The following is a 13992-nucleotide window of genomic DNA, read 5'->3' as shown; positions in this document are numbered from 1 at the left end:
TTTCTGCTAGCGATAGATGTTACTATGTCTCCAGAGGTTGATAATATTCACCCTTTCTGTCTTGTGCGTGGTTAGTTTGCAGATATTTAAGCTAACCTACTAACCTACTAAGTTAGTGCTTCTGTTAAAAAACAACAACAACTTGCTGTTAGATGACCTAAACGCTGAAAACATCCTTGTTTTCTGCACATTTGCATTTGGGCCCCAATTGCATGCACCCACACAGGGCCGACAGCAGTTTTGCCCTTGGGGGCCCCGAAATGAGTTTTCTATGGGCAAACCCAGTGTGCACTACCCATAGAAAACTTATATGAGGCCCGTGTATGCTAGCCCATGTTTGACCCACGGCATAGCTTTGCCTTTTTGGACCCCCAAGAGGGAAATCTGTGGCCTGGCCAAAGAAAACCCTCCACTCCACTATCAGCATCGATGAGTTGCAAAAAAAAAAAAATTCACCTTTACCTTGTTGTGAGGGGGAAACTGTCTGTAGAGGCCAAAACGGTAAACATGGAAACGTGTTTATTTCTTCTTTTGTGGCACAAGAAACTTTTGGAGACACCCTCAAGTGGTCACTAGAGGAACTGCAGTTTATGGGTCTTCAGTTTTCAGTTTTCACTACCCCACAAAATCATGCCTGAGGATGTGCAATGGCGTGTCCAGCGGGGTGGCCTGGGGGGGCACAGGCCACCCCCCAAACCAGACTGGCCACCCCAGGTGCCACCCCAAAGGCAAAACAATAAAATTCAATCAAATATCAAATGTCCGATTATGTTTTCACGGTGACGCTCAGATATCCGAGTGTAAGTGAATGCAGCATCGCTTCTGCGCTATGCGCATCACGTTAGCAAAGGTAGGAGAGCCAAGCGCGAAAGATGGCACTGCAGGAAACAATTTTTCGGTGAAAGAAAATGAGGACAGAATAAATGTCCCGGTAAGTAATATTAAGTTTGTTGAGTTTAGTAAACTTCGGTGAAATTAGAATACCAAGGAAAAAATAACACTTAAAGAATTATTGCAGCTGTGGAATATTTCAGACAGTATGCTACTGAGGGCAGCTAACATAAGAGTTATGAGTTATAAGATATAATCTAAGTCGTAACATTGCTGTATGGAGCTGCAGATTTGGTTGCAGGTTAACATAGCTGGACTGGCCATCGGGCATATCCCCAGTGACTTATTTTTTATTATTTTTTGTAATGGCATGAACAATGAGAGGTGGTGGATTGGCCAGATGCAGGTCGATGTGTAGAAATAACTCCGTTGTTTGGTGGTGGCTATGACGGGGCTTCCACAGAGGCAACAGGTGGATGAGGGAAGGGGAGGCAGGAGGAGAGACCCGAAGCAGCCGCCAGTCCGAGTGTCAGGTGAACTGAACTTCAGGTAAGAAGTTATTACCTGCAGTCTATCTGGGTCAGATATAAACCAAGTTTAGGTGGAGTTTATTTTCATGTTGCTGACTTTTTACTGTCAGTTGCAATAACTCATACTGCGTTCTAGCCAGTTTGACGGAGTTTTTATACAGCTGGGTGGGTGCTATGATGTTACTGATAGTGAACTTTATTTTATTCATAAGGTTAGTAGAGTTGCCAACGGCTCCTTAAAAAAATGGAATGGTCCCTCAATCAGAGAAAATATTACACGTTTCGTATTGAGCTGAGAAGAGACGCAGTTTGTCCCGAACTTCAGCTAGAATGGAAAAAGACACAAAGCTGGATTTATTCTGTCTTTATGCTGCACAGCTGCTTCTTCTCTCATTCTCTCCCCCTCCCTCTCCTGTTGCTACTTCAATCATGAAACTGATCAGTGATCAGCTGATCGGCTTTTCTCTCTTGTTTGTTTATCGCCCACTTTGTGCCAGAAAGAGGAAACCAGCGGATGTCGCGCTAAACAACAGCAGCACGTTTAAGCTTGATCAGCTGTTGTTAGAATGTATTTAATATTAATTTCTAGTATCAGCTGATGTTTGCTGGAGCCACAGCTGTAAAGCTGCTGGTCATGATGTCAGTTTGGATATGTGGTGAGAGGGAAACATGAAACCAGGAGATGTCCTTACTGAACCATCAGAGCTGAACAGGTGATGGAGAAACAGGTTTAACTTTTAGGTGACATGAATGAGTTGAAGGGAAGTTATCAATTGTTTCTGAGAGACAAATAACACCAGGATCCTTTTTTATGTAGCTGACAGCTGGTAACTGTGCAGGGGCGGGTCTAGCAAAGTTTTGCCAGGGGGCCAGGTAGGGCATTAACAGGGAAAGGTGGGCACAAAGAAATACTTTTCTTTCTTATTCTCATTTAAAATACCTAGTTTTTATTAAATAATTATCTAAATCTTACAACCAAAGTTTTTATCTGACGTAAAATGTATAGAAATCATACATATACCAACAAGACTGTACATCACTGTCACAACAGGGTTTGTTTTCAGTCAAAGTCTTTATGGCTTTACTACCTGGTGGGTCGGTCTGTAGTCAAAATGCCCAATTTTTTTGTCCCAGTCCAGCCCTGCAGGTTAATACTGGCAGTGTCACCATGCCAGCTGACTGTATTTTATCATCAGCCAGTGTTGTTCTTTATCAATATTACCAAAGTTTACGATAAGGCAGCATAGAAAGTATTTACTTGCTTTCAGGTTTTATTCAAATGTTAGTCTTTTCATTTGTTTCCCCACTTTTTTCCTGTTTCAAAATCAAACACCAGTTTGTGAGAAGATTATCTTCTTTTTTTAACAGGCAGATAAAGTTTTGCATTGGCATTGGCTAATTTGTCAATTGTTTGTTACAAATGTTCGTATTTTAATTTTCAAAAATGTTTTTGCCCAAAACATATGTGCACTATATGTCAGTAAAAATACTATGCAAATATTGCTGTCCTTGAATGCTGAGTAAACACTGACAAAGCACTGATTGTATCTCTTGTACTTTATCAACGCAGTATCTAAAAACTTTGCACAGTAGTGGTTAAAATCTCATTCTAATAAGAGTTAAAAGTGCATTTGGTTATTAGGTTTATAGGATTATTGAATTATGGTTAATGGTTGGTAGAATTTTTTTTTAAAACATTATCTGCCAATTAAATCTGCCACCCTTCTCCAAATCTGTGCCCCTACCTGGCCCCCCCAACAAAAATTTTCTAGACACGCCACTGAGGATGTGGCTTACAAGAGCTGTGGCTTAGGTAGAGTATGTCTGCTAATCTGAGGGTTGGTGGTTCGGTCCTCGGCTCCTCTAGTAAAACCATCCGTGGGCAAGATACTGAACCCCAGGTTGCCCCTGACACATTCATCAGTATGTGCGTGTTACAGTAAAAGTGCTTAGGTGTAATTTTCATAACATTTAATTCATTTAAATAGATTTAAAGGTCATCAGGTGATCTCCAGCCTTACTGCAGCACAGCTCGTGTCCTCTCTTAAACCAAAGCCAACGAGAGATTCTTTCCACCGCTTCTCACAGCCATCCTTTAACGATTTTCATGAAATCTGGACCATTAATTGGCATTGCACATGTTAACTTAATTCTTCTTTTTTTAACTACATTATTTTCATTTCTTATGCCTACTAAAATCTGCTATTGTTATTTCAACTTCATGATGGCTCTATAGTAGAAGTCGGGGGAATACTTCAGTCGTCTGGTAGTTTGATTTGTTTTGATATACCTTTATTAGTCCCACAAGGGGAAATTTCATAAGGCTGCCGATGATTAATAAACCAGCTGAGTTTGGTTTGGTCAAACTGTGGCCTTCTCTTTGCTCTTTCAGTGGCACCGCACGCCCACCACCCAGGAGACGGACGGCTTCCAGGTGAAGCGGCCAGGAGACGTGAGCGTGCGCTGCACTCTGCTGCTGATGCTGGAATACCAGGTGAGGGCGGCACGCCGTCTCGCTTCGATGCCCATAAATAGTCCGTTACTACGCCGTGACTAATCCGTGCCTTGAAATCAGCTGTTGTAGTGACAACCTGCAGGCCTCACATTGCCGATAAACGCCGGCCTGCACAAACATTACAGTCCATGTAAGACGCCATTTAAACCTGACATCTGTTTCCAAGCCGGAGAAATACGATAAGGGTGAATGATGTGATGGAGCTGATGTAAAGCCCCTGATGTGGGCGGCTGTAGAAAGTGCTGTAATGTGATTATGTTGTCTCCGCAGCCTCCCCAGTTTAAGCTGGACCCTCGCCTGGCTCGCCTGCTCGGTATTCACACTCAGACTCGCTCCTGCATCATCCAGGCCCTCTGGCAGTACGTGAAGACCAACAAGCTGCAGGACTCGCATGACAAGGAGTACATCAACTGTGACAAGTATTTCCAACAGGTGTGGACTCCTGCTGTTGCTGAAAATATGATCGCACCAGGGCAAGATGAGCAGTATGTATATAAACTCCACCAAAGCAGGAGTCTTATCTTACAGTTTTGCGGAAAGGGATTTGGATCAGCACCATAATTGAACTGCTTCCTCCTCTGCGTGCGCTCTCATAGTTTCATAAAATCTGGCTCAGTAGCTTCTGGGTAGTCAAACAGCAGCGATCACATACCTCCACCTCAGCTCTCGCTTTGGCAGAGGAACAAATGAGCGCTCCATATTTTTATTCTTAGATACTACGAAAGTAGCTTTTCCATGTGTTCCCCTTTCTCTGACATTATGTTTAGTGTTAGCTTTCATGTCTCTGTCATAGGTAGGGTTATTCTGGTTTGCTTTTAAAGCTAGTTTTCCTCATGTGTCTTATGTTGCTTTTACTTCCTGTTCCTGTTTTACTTCTGGTTTTCCTTTTTTCCCTTTTGTGGGATCATGTGTTTTCCAACCATGCATTCCTGCGCTTTGTTTTATGGTTTGGGCTTTTTTTCCAGTTGTTCTGGACTAACTCTAGACTTTGGATTTGTTGGCTCTTTTAATAAGGCTCATATTTAGTCTGTTCCATGTTAGCTCTATGTCTGTCGGTGGAGTATCACGAGCTATGACATCATACAGAGCCAAGAGTAGAAAAAAGTAGTAGCTTTGTTGCAAAGTGGAAAAATTTAGGAACCACAACATTAACATCAGCACAAGAACTGTGTGCCGAGCGCTTCATGGCATAGGTTTTCCTGCCCTCATCATAATATGTTCTACTTTTTTTTCTGGCAGCCTGATTTCAACTTAGTAACTCAACATTTCAAGTTACTTCCTCAATTTCATGTTATTTTCTTATAGGTTTGTAATAGTAACCCCGAATTTTCCCTTCTGGTTGGCATAAAATTTTCAAAACAAGGTTCCAGACCTCCTGGACACAGCTTTCTGTGTCCGCAACTCCATTGCGGACACAGAAAGCTGGAGACCCAGTAGCCGACTAATAAATCAATTAAGCTCCAGTGAAGGGAAATCTTATTGTTTCACCTCACCTACATATTTTGGACAACTCTGTGCTTCCAGCTTTGTGGGAACAGTTTGAGAAAGGTCCCTGTCTGTTCCAGCATCACTGAGACGGTGCACAAAGTCCGTAAAGGTACGGTTGGATGAGTTTGGTGTAGAAATACTTGACTGGCCTGCACAGAGCCCACCTTTGAGATGAATTAGAATGGAGTCTGGAAGCCAGGCTCTCTGGTCCAACACCACTGTCTGACCTCACAAATGCTCTTCTGGATGAAATTTCCACCGGCTTCCTAAAAGAGTGGACACGTGTACTGACAGATATAGCTGCAAAGGGAGCACCAATTTAGAGCGAGATGTCATAAAAGTTCCTGTATGTGTAATGTGTAGGTGGTCCAACGCTTCGGTCTGTCTCGTGTATGTCAGAAAATAAGGAAGAAGCATAACCGGTTCACTTTAAAAGGAAAGTTATTTTTATTTTTAGATTTTTGACTGCCCTCGGCTGAAGTTCTCTGAGATCCCTCAGCGCCTCACCAACCTCCTCCTGCCCCCTGACCCCATCGTCATCAACCACGTTATCAGGTAGATTTTCCCCCTGTATGAAATATGCATCACAGAAGATAAATAACACAACCAAGTACTAACTGAGAAGCATCTTTACACCAGGCTTTGCATATTTATCCTTGCATTAGTACAGGAAAGATGCTATTTAAAGAGATATTAAATTCAAATAGTTTTATAGTATGAAAATGTGTTTACCTTGAAACCTTCTACTGGCTTTTTCATTATAAATAAATTAAGCACGGCATCATTTACCATTTTTTAAAAAAGAATATTTTAAGGCCAAACAATGTTGAACCATTACTGGGTGAGTTCACACCAGAGTAATGGGATGTGTGATGCAAGCTTATTATGGGAGGTTATTGTTTTCTACACAAAAGAAAAATAAGAAAATAAACTCTTAATTTGGGAAATGTGTTGAACGGACTTGAGGACTCCCAAGTGGATTTATTGAAAGCTTCCTCTTTTTAAAGATGTGTCTCACTTCACATTTTCTTTCAGCGTGGATCCCAACGACCAGAAGAAGACGGCCTGCTACGACATTGACGTGGAGGTGGACGACCCCCTGAAGAGCCAGATGAGCAGCTTCCTCCTCTCCACCGCCAACCAGCAGGAAATTGCCTCACTCGACAACAAGGTGAGATCACCATCGTCGCAGAATACTCTTTCTCTGTATAGCACACGTCTTCTTTCGTGTTACACACTGTGGTTGAAGTTTGGGAATAATTCACTTTTAAGCTAACAAAGAGAACGGTTTTATTGTTGCAGTAGTTTGTTTGCTGTGGACTTCTCACCCAGCTGTGATAAGCGCGAAGGCTGTTATTTATATTTTTCTGACAGATTTTAACTTTATAGCCGACATTGTTGTTGGAGCTGAGCAGGAAGGAAGGGTGGGACAAATAACCAGAAATACACGTGACAGAAAACACACTGAGAACATGTACTGCTGCTCGAGACCCAGTTTTCTTTGTCTTTTACAATATTTTGTCCAGCTTAAAGCCATTTTATATATTACTGTGCAAAAGCCTTGAGTCACCCCTCGTTTCCTTTATTTTGAAAAATGGAAATTTGTGCAGGGATTTATTGAAACGTGCACACACTTTTTTATTCTTACAGCTTCTTCTTTTGTCCTCCACTTGTCCAGTTTCTTAAATTTTCTTTACATTTTCAGCTAATCCTATTTTATGCCTGTCAAGCTGTGGTATCTCTGGCATTTTTGTAGATGCAGCTCAAGAAATGGAAACAAAATATGTCTTTTTATGACAAGCCGCTCATTTAAAATGGACTTTTTGCTCAGTTGTCTGTTATGGGTAGACACAAAATCAGTAAATTTTGGTGCCTTTTTGTGCTTGAATGGTTCATAAGTCGGTGTTAAGTGGCTGAACAAGGGAAAGAAATTCCTATGAAAAAGCTCAGGTACAAGAACTGGACTGAAACTGGGTGAAATGGCAGTAAATGCCTGAAGAAAAACCTTTGAAAGACTTGAAAGCTGGAGAGCTTTTCCTCGAGACTACTTTAAACATTATAAGAAAGTCTGGCTCCTTAGAAGTAAAGTACCAAGAAATTATAGGTGAGTCAAGTCTTTTGCACAGTTGTTGTATCTTAATAATAGCAGAGAACCTATTTCTGAACTTCTGAGAATACTCTTGATACTATATGATGCAAGTCTTGCAAACGGCATTTCCATTAACACAGTTGATTTCTTGTGTTCAATCTTCCTCCTACAGTCCAAATGCATACTTTAGGTAAAATGATTTTTCTAAACTGGCCGTGTGGATTGGTCACCTGTCCACGGTGTATCTAACTTCCTGCTCAGTGACAGCTGTTACGATACTCTCCCGCTCCTCAGCGACCCTGAAACAGACAAGCTATTAATGAGATGGATGGATGGGTGGATGGATGGATGGATCAATTTCCGTGTTCACCTAATTAAATTCGCCATTTTTCTAATACCAAGTAGAGTGTCAGAAGACATACCAGTGAGAGAATGATCAAATACAGGCCCGAGTCAGCACGAGTCGGTATGTTTTTATGTAAAATAATCAATTAAAGTGACCTGTAAAAGCACTGAAGGATGGATAATCATGAATAATGAGTTAACTCCCTGGTGTCACATGTTTCTGTAGCAGGAAGAAAATATAAATATTTATGACCTTGATATTAAAATTCAACACTTTTATCAACATTTAAAACCTGCTTTGTTTTCAGAGTTATGGTTCTCATTTTACCTTACTTAACATTTTGACCTTTAAAGCGTAAAAATACTCTCACGTTTGTCTGTGATGGCTCGAAAGCTAACCATAACTCCAAATATAGGCAACAATAAATTTGGGGAAATGAATAGAAAAACCATCCCCACTGACACACATTAAAAACTACTCACGTTTCCCCAAAAAGTCTGAAAAGATGGATGAAGCTTCTGGGTGTGAAAAGTGAAGGTGCTTAAATCTTCATTCTTCCTAATGAGCAGCAGGGGGCGACTCCTCTGACTGCACAAAATAGTCAAATTGCAGAGAAGTCAGTGTTATTTCCCACTTGATCTGTGGTCTCAGTAAACACCTTCCACACAAGTTTATGGGCTCAATCGCAGGTTGCAGACCAGATTGAACTTTGTGTGGTTTTATTTTGAAAAACTACGGTCCCCGTTAGAGTGAAACGACGACTAACTTGGGACCCTGTGAGTCCAGAGCGTGCAGTGTTCGGAAAGATGGTTAACGCTAGGAACACTCAACTTGAGACTTAACAAATGAACACTACCTCCATCCTTTATATACAGTGTGTATTTTTTCTTACATCACGAGCCACCTTCATACACCAAAGTACCTTTAAACTCACCAGAAATTTGGTTAAAATGGTGAATTTTAAAAAGATAAGAAAATGTGTAAAATCCTTCGCCTTTATCGGGTGTTTAGATTCCCTCGGTTTTATATTTGATCAATAAAATTCAAGAAAACTTGTAATACAAGAGAATACCTGTCAGCATGTCACGAGTCAGTTGAGGCAGATCAGTGAAAATTTACCCTACTCGCTTTTCCAGGTGGGTTAGACTTCGGGATCTTTATATGCAGAGCCTGCCACGACAGAAACAAATGCTGGGATTTTGTTCCCTCCCGCTCTTTGTCATGGTCAGATTTTTTTTTTTCTCAGGCAAACTTATTTGTTCTCAACTTTCCCCCACATTTTATGGTCCTTCACATTTATTCCCAGGACATTGCTGTCATCTGTGAGTTCTTGCAACGAGGAGATGATAAATCACTGGAAAATTCAAAAATTGCGACAAAAAAAAGTAGCCAGAAACGCACAGGAGGAATTGACTGAATAAGCCAATCACAGTAGAGTACAGGCTCTATAACATTTCCAGCCTACGGCGTAGATTTGACACAGAAGTTTAAGTCTGCTGTTAGCCTCTGTGCTGCTGAGGTCGGCAGCTTCGGATCAGAAGTCTCCGTCCTCCTCCCACTGTTAGATAAAGTCAGTTTTCCTGAGATATTTTGCTTTTCCTGCTAGATATTGTATCATTTTCACAGGATAATTGCAGCGTCAAATGAACAAACAGCAACAGCGCTGTGACGTGTGTGATGTGTGTGTTTCCGTTCAGATCCATGAGACCATCGAGTCCATCAATCAGCTGAAGATCCAGAGGGATTTCATGCTGAGTTTCTCCAGAGATCCCAAGGGCTACATCCAGGACTGGCTCAAATCCCAGAGCCGAGACTTTAAGGTTGCACACTTCTTTTCATATCTATCAAGCCTGCATGTTAGCCGACAGACGTCCTGTGGATGTTGAATGAAAGTGGAAAATAAAAAGCAGAAGAATTCATTAATGAAAATTAAAGAAACTAAAGGGGGGCGGGGGGTCATTTAATAGTGATGATTTGTCTTTGGCTGACATTTTAATTGCACTAATGAGTATTCATTTGCTTTATTCAATTAATAACTATAATTACTGTTTAGCAATAAATGCACAAACTAAAAGCCCAAACCCAGCTGGAGTGCCCTCAAGGCTTCAGTTTGGCAGTTTTTGAGATGAACTATCGGGAGAACAAGCGGCTCGATCGCTGCCCGCTGCAGACTTCATAGATTATTTTGTTAATTAATGCTAAAAATAGACCTGCTTGTAACGGCTTCGTCGTCTCTTCGGCCGCAGTTAATGACAGACGTGGTGGGGAACCCTGAAGAGGAGCGGAGGGCGGCGTTCTACCACGAACCCTGGTCCCAAGAGGCCGTCAGCCGCTATTTCTACTGCAAGGTGACTTGCGGACACCTTTACCTGCAAGCTCTGCTTCCATATGTTCGCATGACAGCAGTCAGATTTACCTCCTTCTGCTCTTCCCCGTGACAGATCCAGCAGAGGAGACAGGAGCTGGAACAGGCCTTAGCGGTCCGCAACACCTAAACAAAAGAGGCCCTCCTGGATTCCTGAGTCTGATTTCAGAGAGTGTGTGTGTGTGTGTGTGTGTGTGTGTGTGTGTGTGTGTGTGTGTTGCTGATGTCTGGTGATTCCTTAAACCTCTACAGTCTAAAGGAGGCTTCATCTCAGAGGTGACTAATCAATTTCATAGCTGTGTTTTGAAGTGTAATCAGAGGAGGGGTTCACCAGACAGCAGCAGCGTACTGTGGTCCCCCATCTCCTCCACGTCCCGTGTTAGCGCAGGACTGCGAAGGCATCGCGGTTGAAAGCGTGGATTCATCCCCTCGGAGGACGACGCCAGTTTCCGCTCTGTAAATAAACGTCACTAGAAAAGCTCCTTCTCGACCAGCTGCTCGCACGCCACTGTGTTTTCGGATTCTCGTCTCAAGACTGTGCAGTGACAAACGCTCATGACGTAACCCGCTGACACAGTCAGAGCCCCGCGGCTGCTCTGGATGAGTCTTTATTTTGTTTTCGTATTCTTTTTGGAGAGAGTGCTTTTCCTTTGTCCTCGTTAGGGGGAGAGCGTGCTCCAATTGTCGATTAATTACACCAGCAAAGTCGCGACGACAGCGTGACGCACCGGGTGGTTGCACAGGATGCTGCACGTAAACCAGAGGTGTGGATAGAAAAAAAAAGAATAGAAAAAAAAAAAGACTTCTTTTTACAGTAAATTAACCAAACTGAAGTATTATGACATTATCAGCTCCATCTGTTTATACTGTAGTAAGAATAAGTGTTTCGATGAAGGGAAAAAAAACAAACAGTATTGATCCTGAACATAATAATCATAGAGAAACAGATACGCCTCTAAATGTTCCGTCACTCACTGCCTCTTTGTCGCGTCGTACTTTTTGCCCGTTAGCGTCCCGAAGGTTTTACCAAAGGTTGCAGCGAGAAGAGAGAGCGATCACTGAAACAGACGTTGGCAAAATCCCAGACCTGGGTTTAACAGAAACGACTGAATAAATCCAAACACGCCAGAGTATTTAAAAAAAAAGTGCTCCCAAAAGCTTTCCTTAACTCTTGAACTCTTGCATCAGTGAACTTTTAAGCTCAGCTCTGTGGATTTTTGTCTATTTCTGCATTTTTTTATGTTACAAACACACGCATTTAAAAAAAAAAAGAGAGAAATGAATTTCTTTTCTACAGATGTGAATGTAAATATGTTTTTTTTTTTCTTCCCCTTAAGAGGGCCAGCTGTACAGTATACGACAGACTATCTGTGTGTGCGCGTGTGTGTGCGAGCGTGTGTGTGTGTTTGTTTTGGAGGATTTCGGGAGGGGGTGTTGCAGTATGGGAGCTCCATGAGTTTTGAGTTAGTAGGGCAGGAATGTTAGTGTTCTTCTGTGTACTATCTTGGGTTCGGGATGATTTATTTTAGGTCTATCCTGTGTGCATCGTGGGAGCTGGAAGCTGCAACAGAGAGAGAGCCCTCCCTTGCGCTGAGTCTCAGTAGCTGTAACTCGTGATATAATCTGCACCGTTCTCATGTTACACCTGTTTTGTTTTGTTATTGTTTTTTTAAATGACACATGAGTTGTATGTATATGTTGTAATGTCAGGATGGAGGATTTTCTTCTCTGCAGTTTCTAGATTGGGTGGGTTGGGGGGGGGGGACTTCTTTGCACTGTGCTGTAACTCTTTGTCGGGACTCTCTTCGTCACGGTTGAGACCCCTTTTATCATCCCAGCGTACTCAAAAAGGCAATTGGACGATTTCACGATGACCTATGCATGCTCCATGGACGTTCACTATCACTATCACACCTTGCGAGACGGTCTGTGTAAATATGAAAAGCTGGCATACCAGTGTGTGTGTGTGTGAGAGTGTGTGTGACGAGAGCGAGACCCGTCACATTTGTTGAAATGCCTTCTGAAAACCTTTTTTGCCAAAAAAAAAAACTACAAAAAAATCCAACATACCCTACCAGCAACTAACTGTAGGTGTGACTTTTCTGAGCGTGTTTTTGTTACTAGGACTAAATTATAACTGCACTCTTTAGAGGAGAAAAAGTAGTCATAGGTAGTATCTCGGTCCTGTGTCTGACCCAGTGATTTTTTTTTTTTAAATTTTATTATTATTATGATTTTGTTTTTCTTTGTATGGATGGCCGAGGCCTTCACGTTGCTGTTCACTAGCACCCTCTTGTGGAGGAATCTACGAGCTGCAGCTCCTCGGCTTCAAGCGGCGTCTGATAAAAGTGTTAACAAACTGCTGTGTCTTCTGTCACTAAACCCTGGTGTGCTGTTGACATGTCTGTCTCGATCCGTGCATGTGTTCCCGAAGAGCGGGAGCTGCTCTTTTTCTCTGTTTACACTGTTGTCAGAGGGTCGCCGACAGGAAGGTTATAGTATACATAATGCTGTATATCTGTAAAGAGCAAATCTTGTTTGGTGATTACATACTACAGAAAAAAAAAAGGGAAAACAGCTGTGACACTGCGAGACAGCCTGGATGTAAATAAAGAAGCGCTTGCCAAAGTTTGTAAATGACATGAGATCTAATGTGTCTTTTTTTTAACAACTTCATTCACACTCAGTTGACACTTAACCTAACATGGATGTCTTTGGACTGAAGGAGGAAGACGGAGTACCAGGAGAGCAGGGAAACTCCACACTGAAAGGTGCTGGAAACCTTCCTCAGAGTTTGGTCCATGGTTACATGACAGCATCACACAGGTGCTGCACAGCCATGATCAGAATCTCCTGACCCCACCACATCCTTGATCTGGTGACTAGAGCTCATTTGAGTGCAGTGAAACAAAAGTTACTTAGTGAGATGAGTTTAGCATGTGACTCTGTAAAGCTCTCAGACTTTAGGGTTTTACTTAAACGTTTAATTATAGAAATAGCTTTTTGGAGTTAGAAGAAAAGTCTTCAACTCTGTGGTCCATCTGCAGTTTTTTGGCTCAAAGATAAGTGAAACCGTATCGGTTACACTGCGTAGAAACTCAGACTCATTGGTTTGGAGACAAAGGCTGAGATGTTTTGGGCATGAGGAGAGGGATAGTGGATATATCAGAGAAAGGATGTTGAATATGGAGCTACCAGGTGGGAAGAAAATAGGAAGACCACAGAGAAGGTTCACGGATGTAGTGAAAGGACATGGAGAGAGCTGCGGGCTACAGTGAGATGGAGGCAGAAGATCTGCCGTGGCGACTCCCAGAGGTAAACATCAGGAAGAAGATGATTAGGCAAAGAGTTTGTATAAAAGACAAAACTTGCCTTTTAATCATCTGGACTTTCCTTGAACTTTAATCATTATTATTAACATTTTTAAAAGCTAATGGGTAAATATGAAGCGACGCAAAGCTGCCACAGCCTGGTGAGGAGGGATGTGACTACATGACAAAGATGGGCTGAGAGGCAAAACAAAACATTGCACTGTAGTCATTTTGTTGATGGGTAGAAGACCAAATTTCACCTGAATTCAAAATTTTATTAATTTCCCAGCTTGCAGTTGAAGAAAGTGCCTTCCGCTGGGTTTGTGACTTTTTTTTTCCAATGATCAGGTTTAGCTGCTGAGTTATTTAAATGTAATTTTTGGCCCTTTGAGCAACTCAAGCTGAGTGCCATTAAGTTCTATTATATTCAATAGAAGGCTGACATCTCTACAGGTGATACATCCAAAATGGAAAGAACTCTAAACTACAGGGCAGAGGAGAAAGGCATGGATTATAT

General features: G+C 42.0%; 1 protein-coding gene across 5 annotated transcripts in view; it reads left to right on the top strand.

Annotated features, from left to right (window-relative positions):
• Window positions 1-11073, top strand: part of smarcd3b (SWI/SNF related BAF chromatin remodeling complex subunit D3b) — a 63865-nt gene extending 52792 nt beyond the window's left edge. For all 5 annotated transcript variants that reach the window (XM_085286903.1, XM_085286905.1, XM_085286902.1 and 2 more), the window contains 7 exons: window positions 3754-3855; window positions 4147-4308; window positions 5822-5919; window positions 6400-6535; window positions 9497-9619; window positions 10046-10147; window positions 10241-11073. In XM_085286903.1, coding sequence (XP_085143029.1) covers window positions 3754-3855; window positions 4147-4308; window positions 5822-5919; window positions 6400-6535; window positions 9497-9619; window positions 10046-10147; window positions 10241-10294 — 777 coding nt within the window. In that variant the 3' untranslated portion in view covers window positions 10295-11073. The remainder of the gene's footprint in view (window positions 1-3753; window positions 3856-4146; window positions 4309-5821; window positions 5920-6399; window positions 6536-9496; window positions 9620-10045; window positions 10148-10240) is intronic.
• Window positions 11074-13992: the final 2919 nt, after the last annotated feature.

This window comes from Mchenga conophoros, linkage group LG9 (genome assembly GCF_057382185.1).
Source record: "Mchenga conophoros isolate Kocher_MC1m ecotype Shallow Benthic linkage group LG9, M_conophoros_male_GT1.1, whole genome shotgun sequence".
Taxonomy (NCBI): domain Eukaryota; kingdom Metazoa; phylum Chordata; class Actinopteri; order Cichliformes; family Cichlidae; genus Mchenga; species Mchenga conophoros.
Note: the sequence above shows the minus strand (reverse complement) of the source record. Positions and strands in the feature narration are given on the sequence as shown.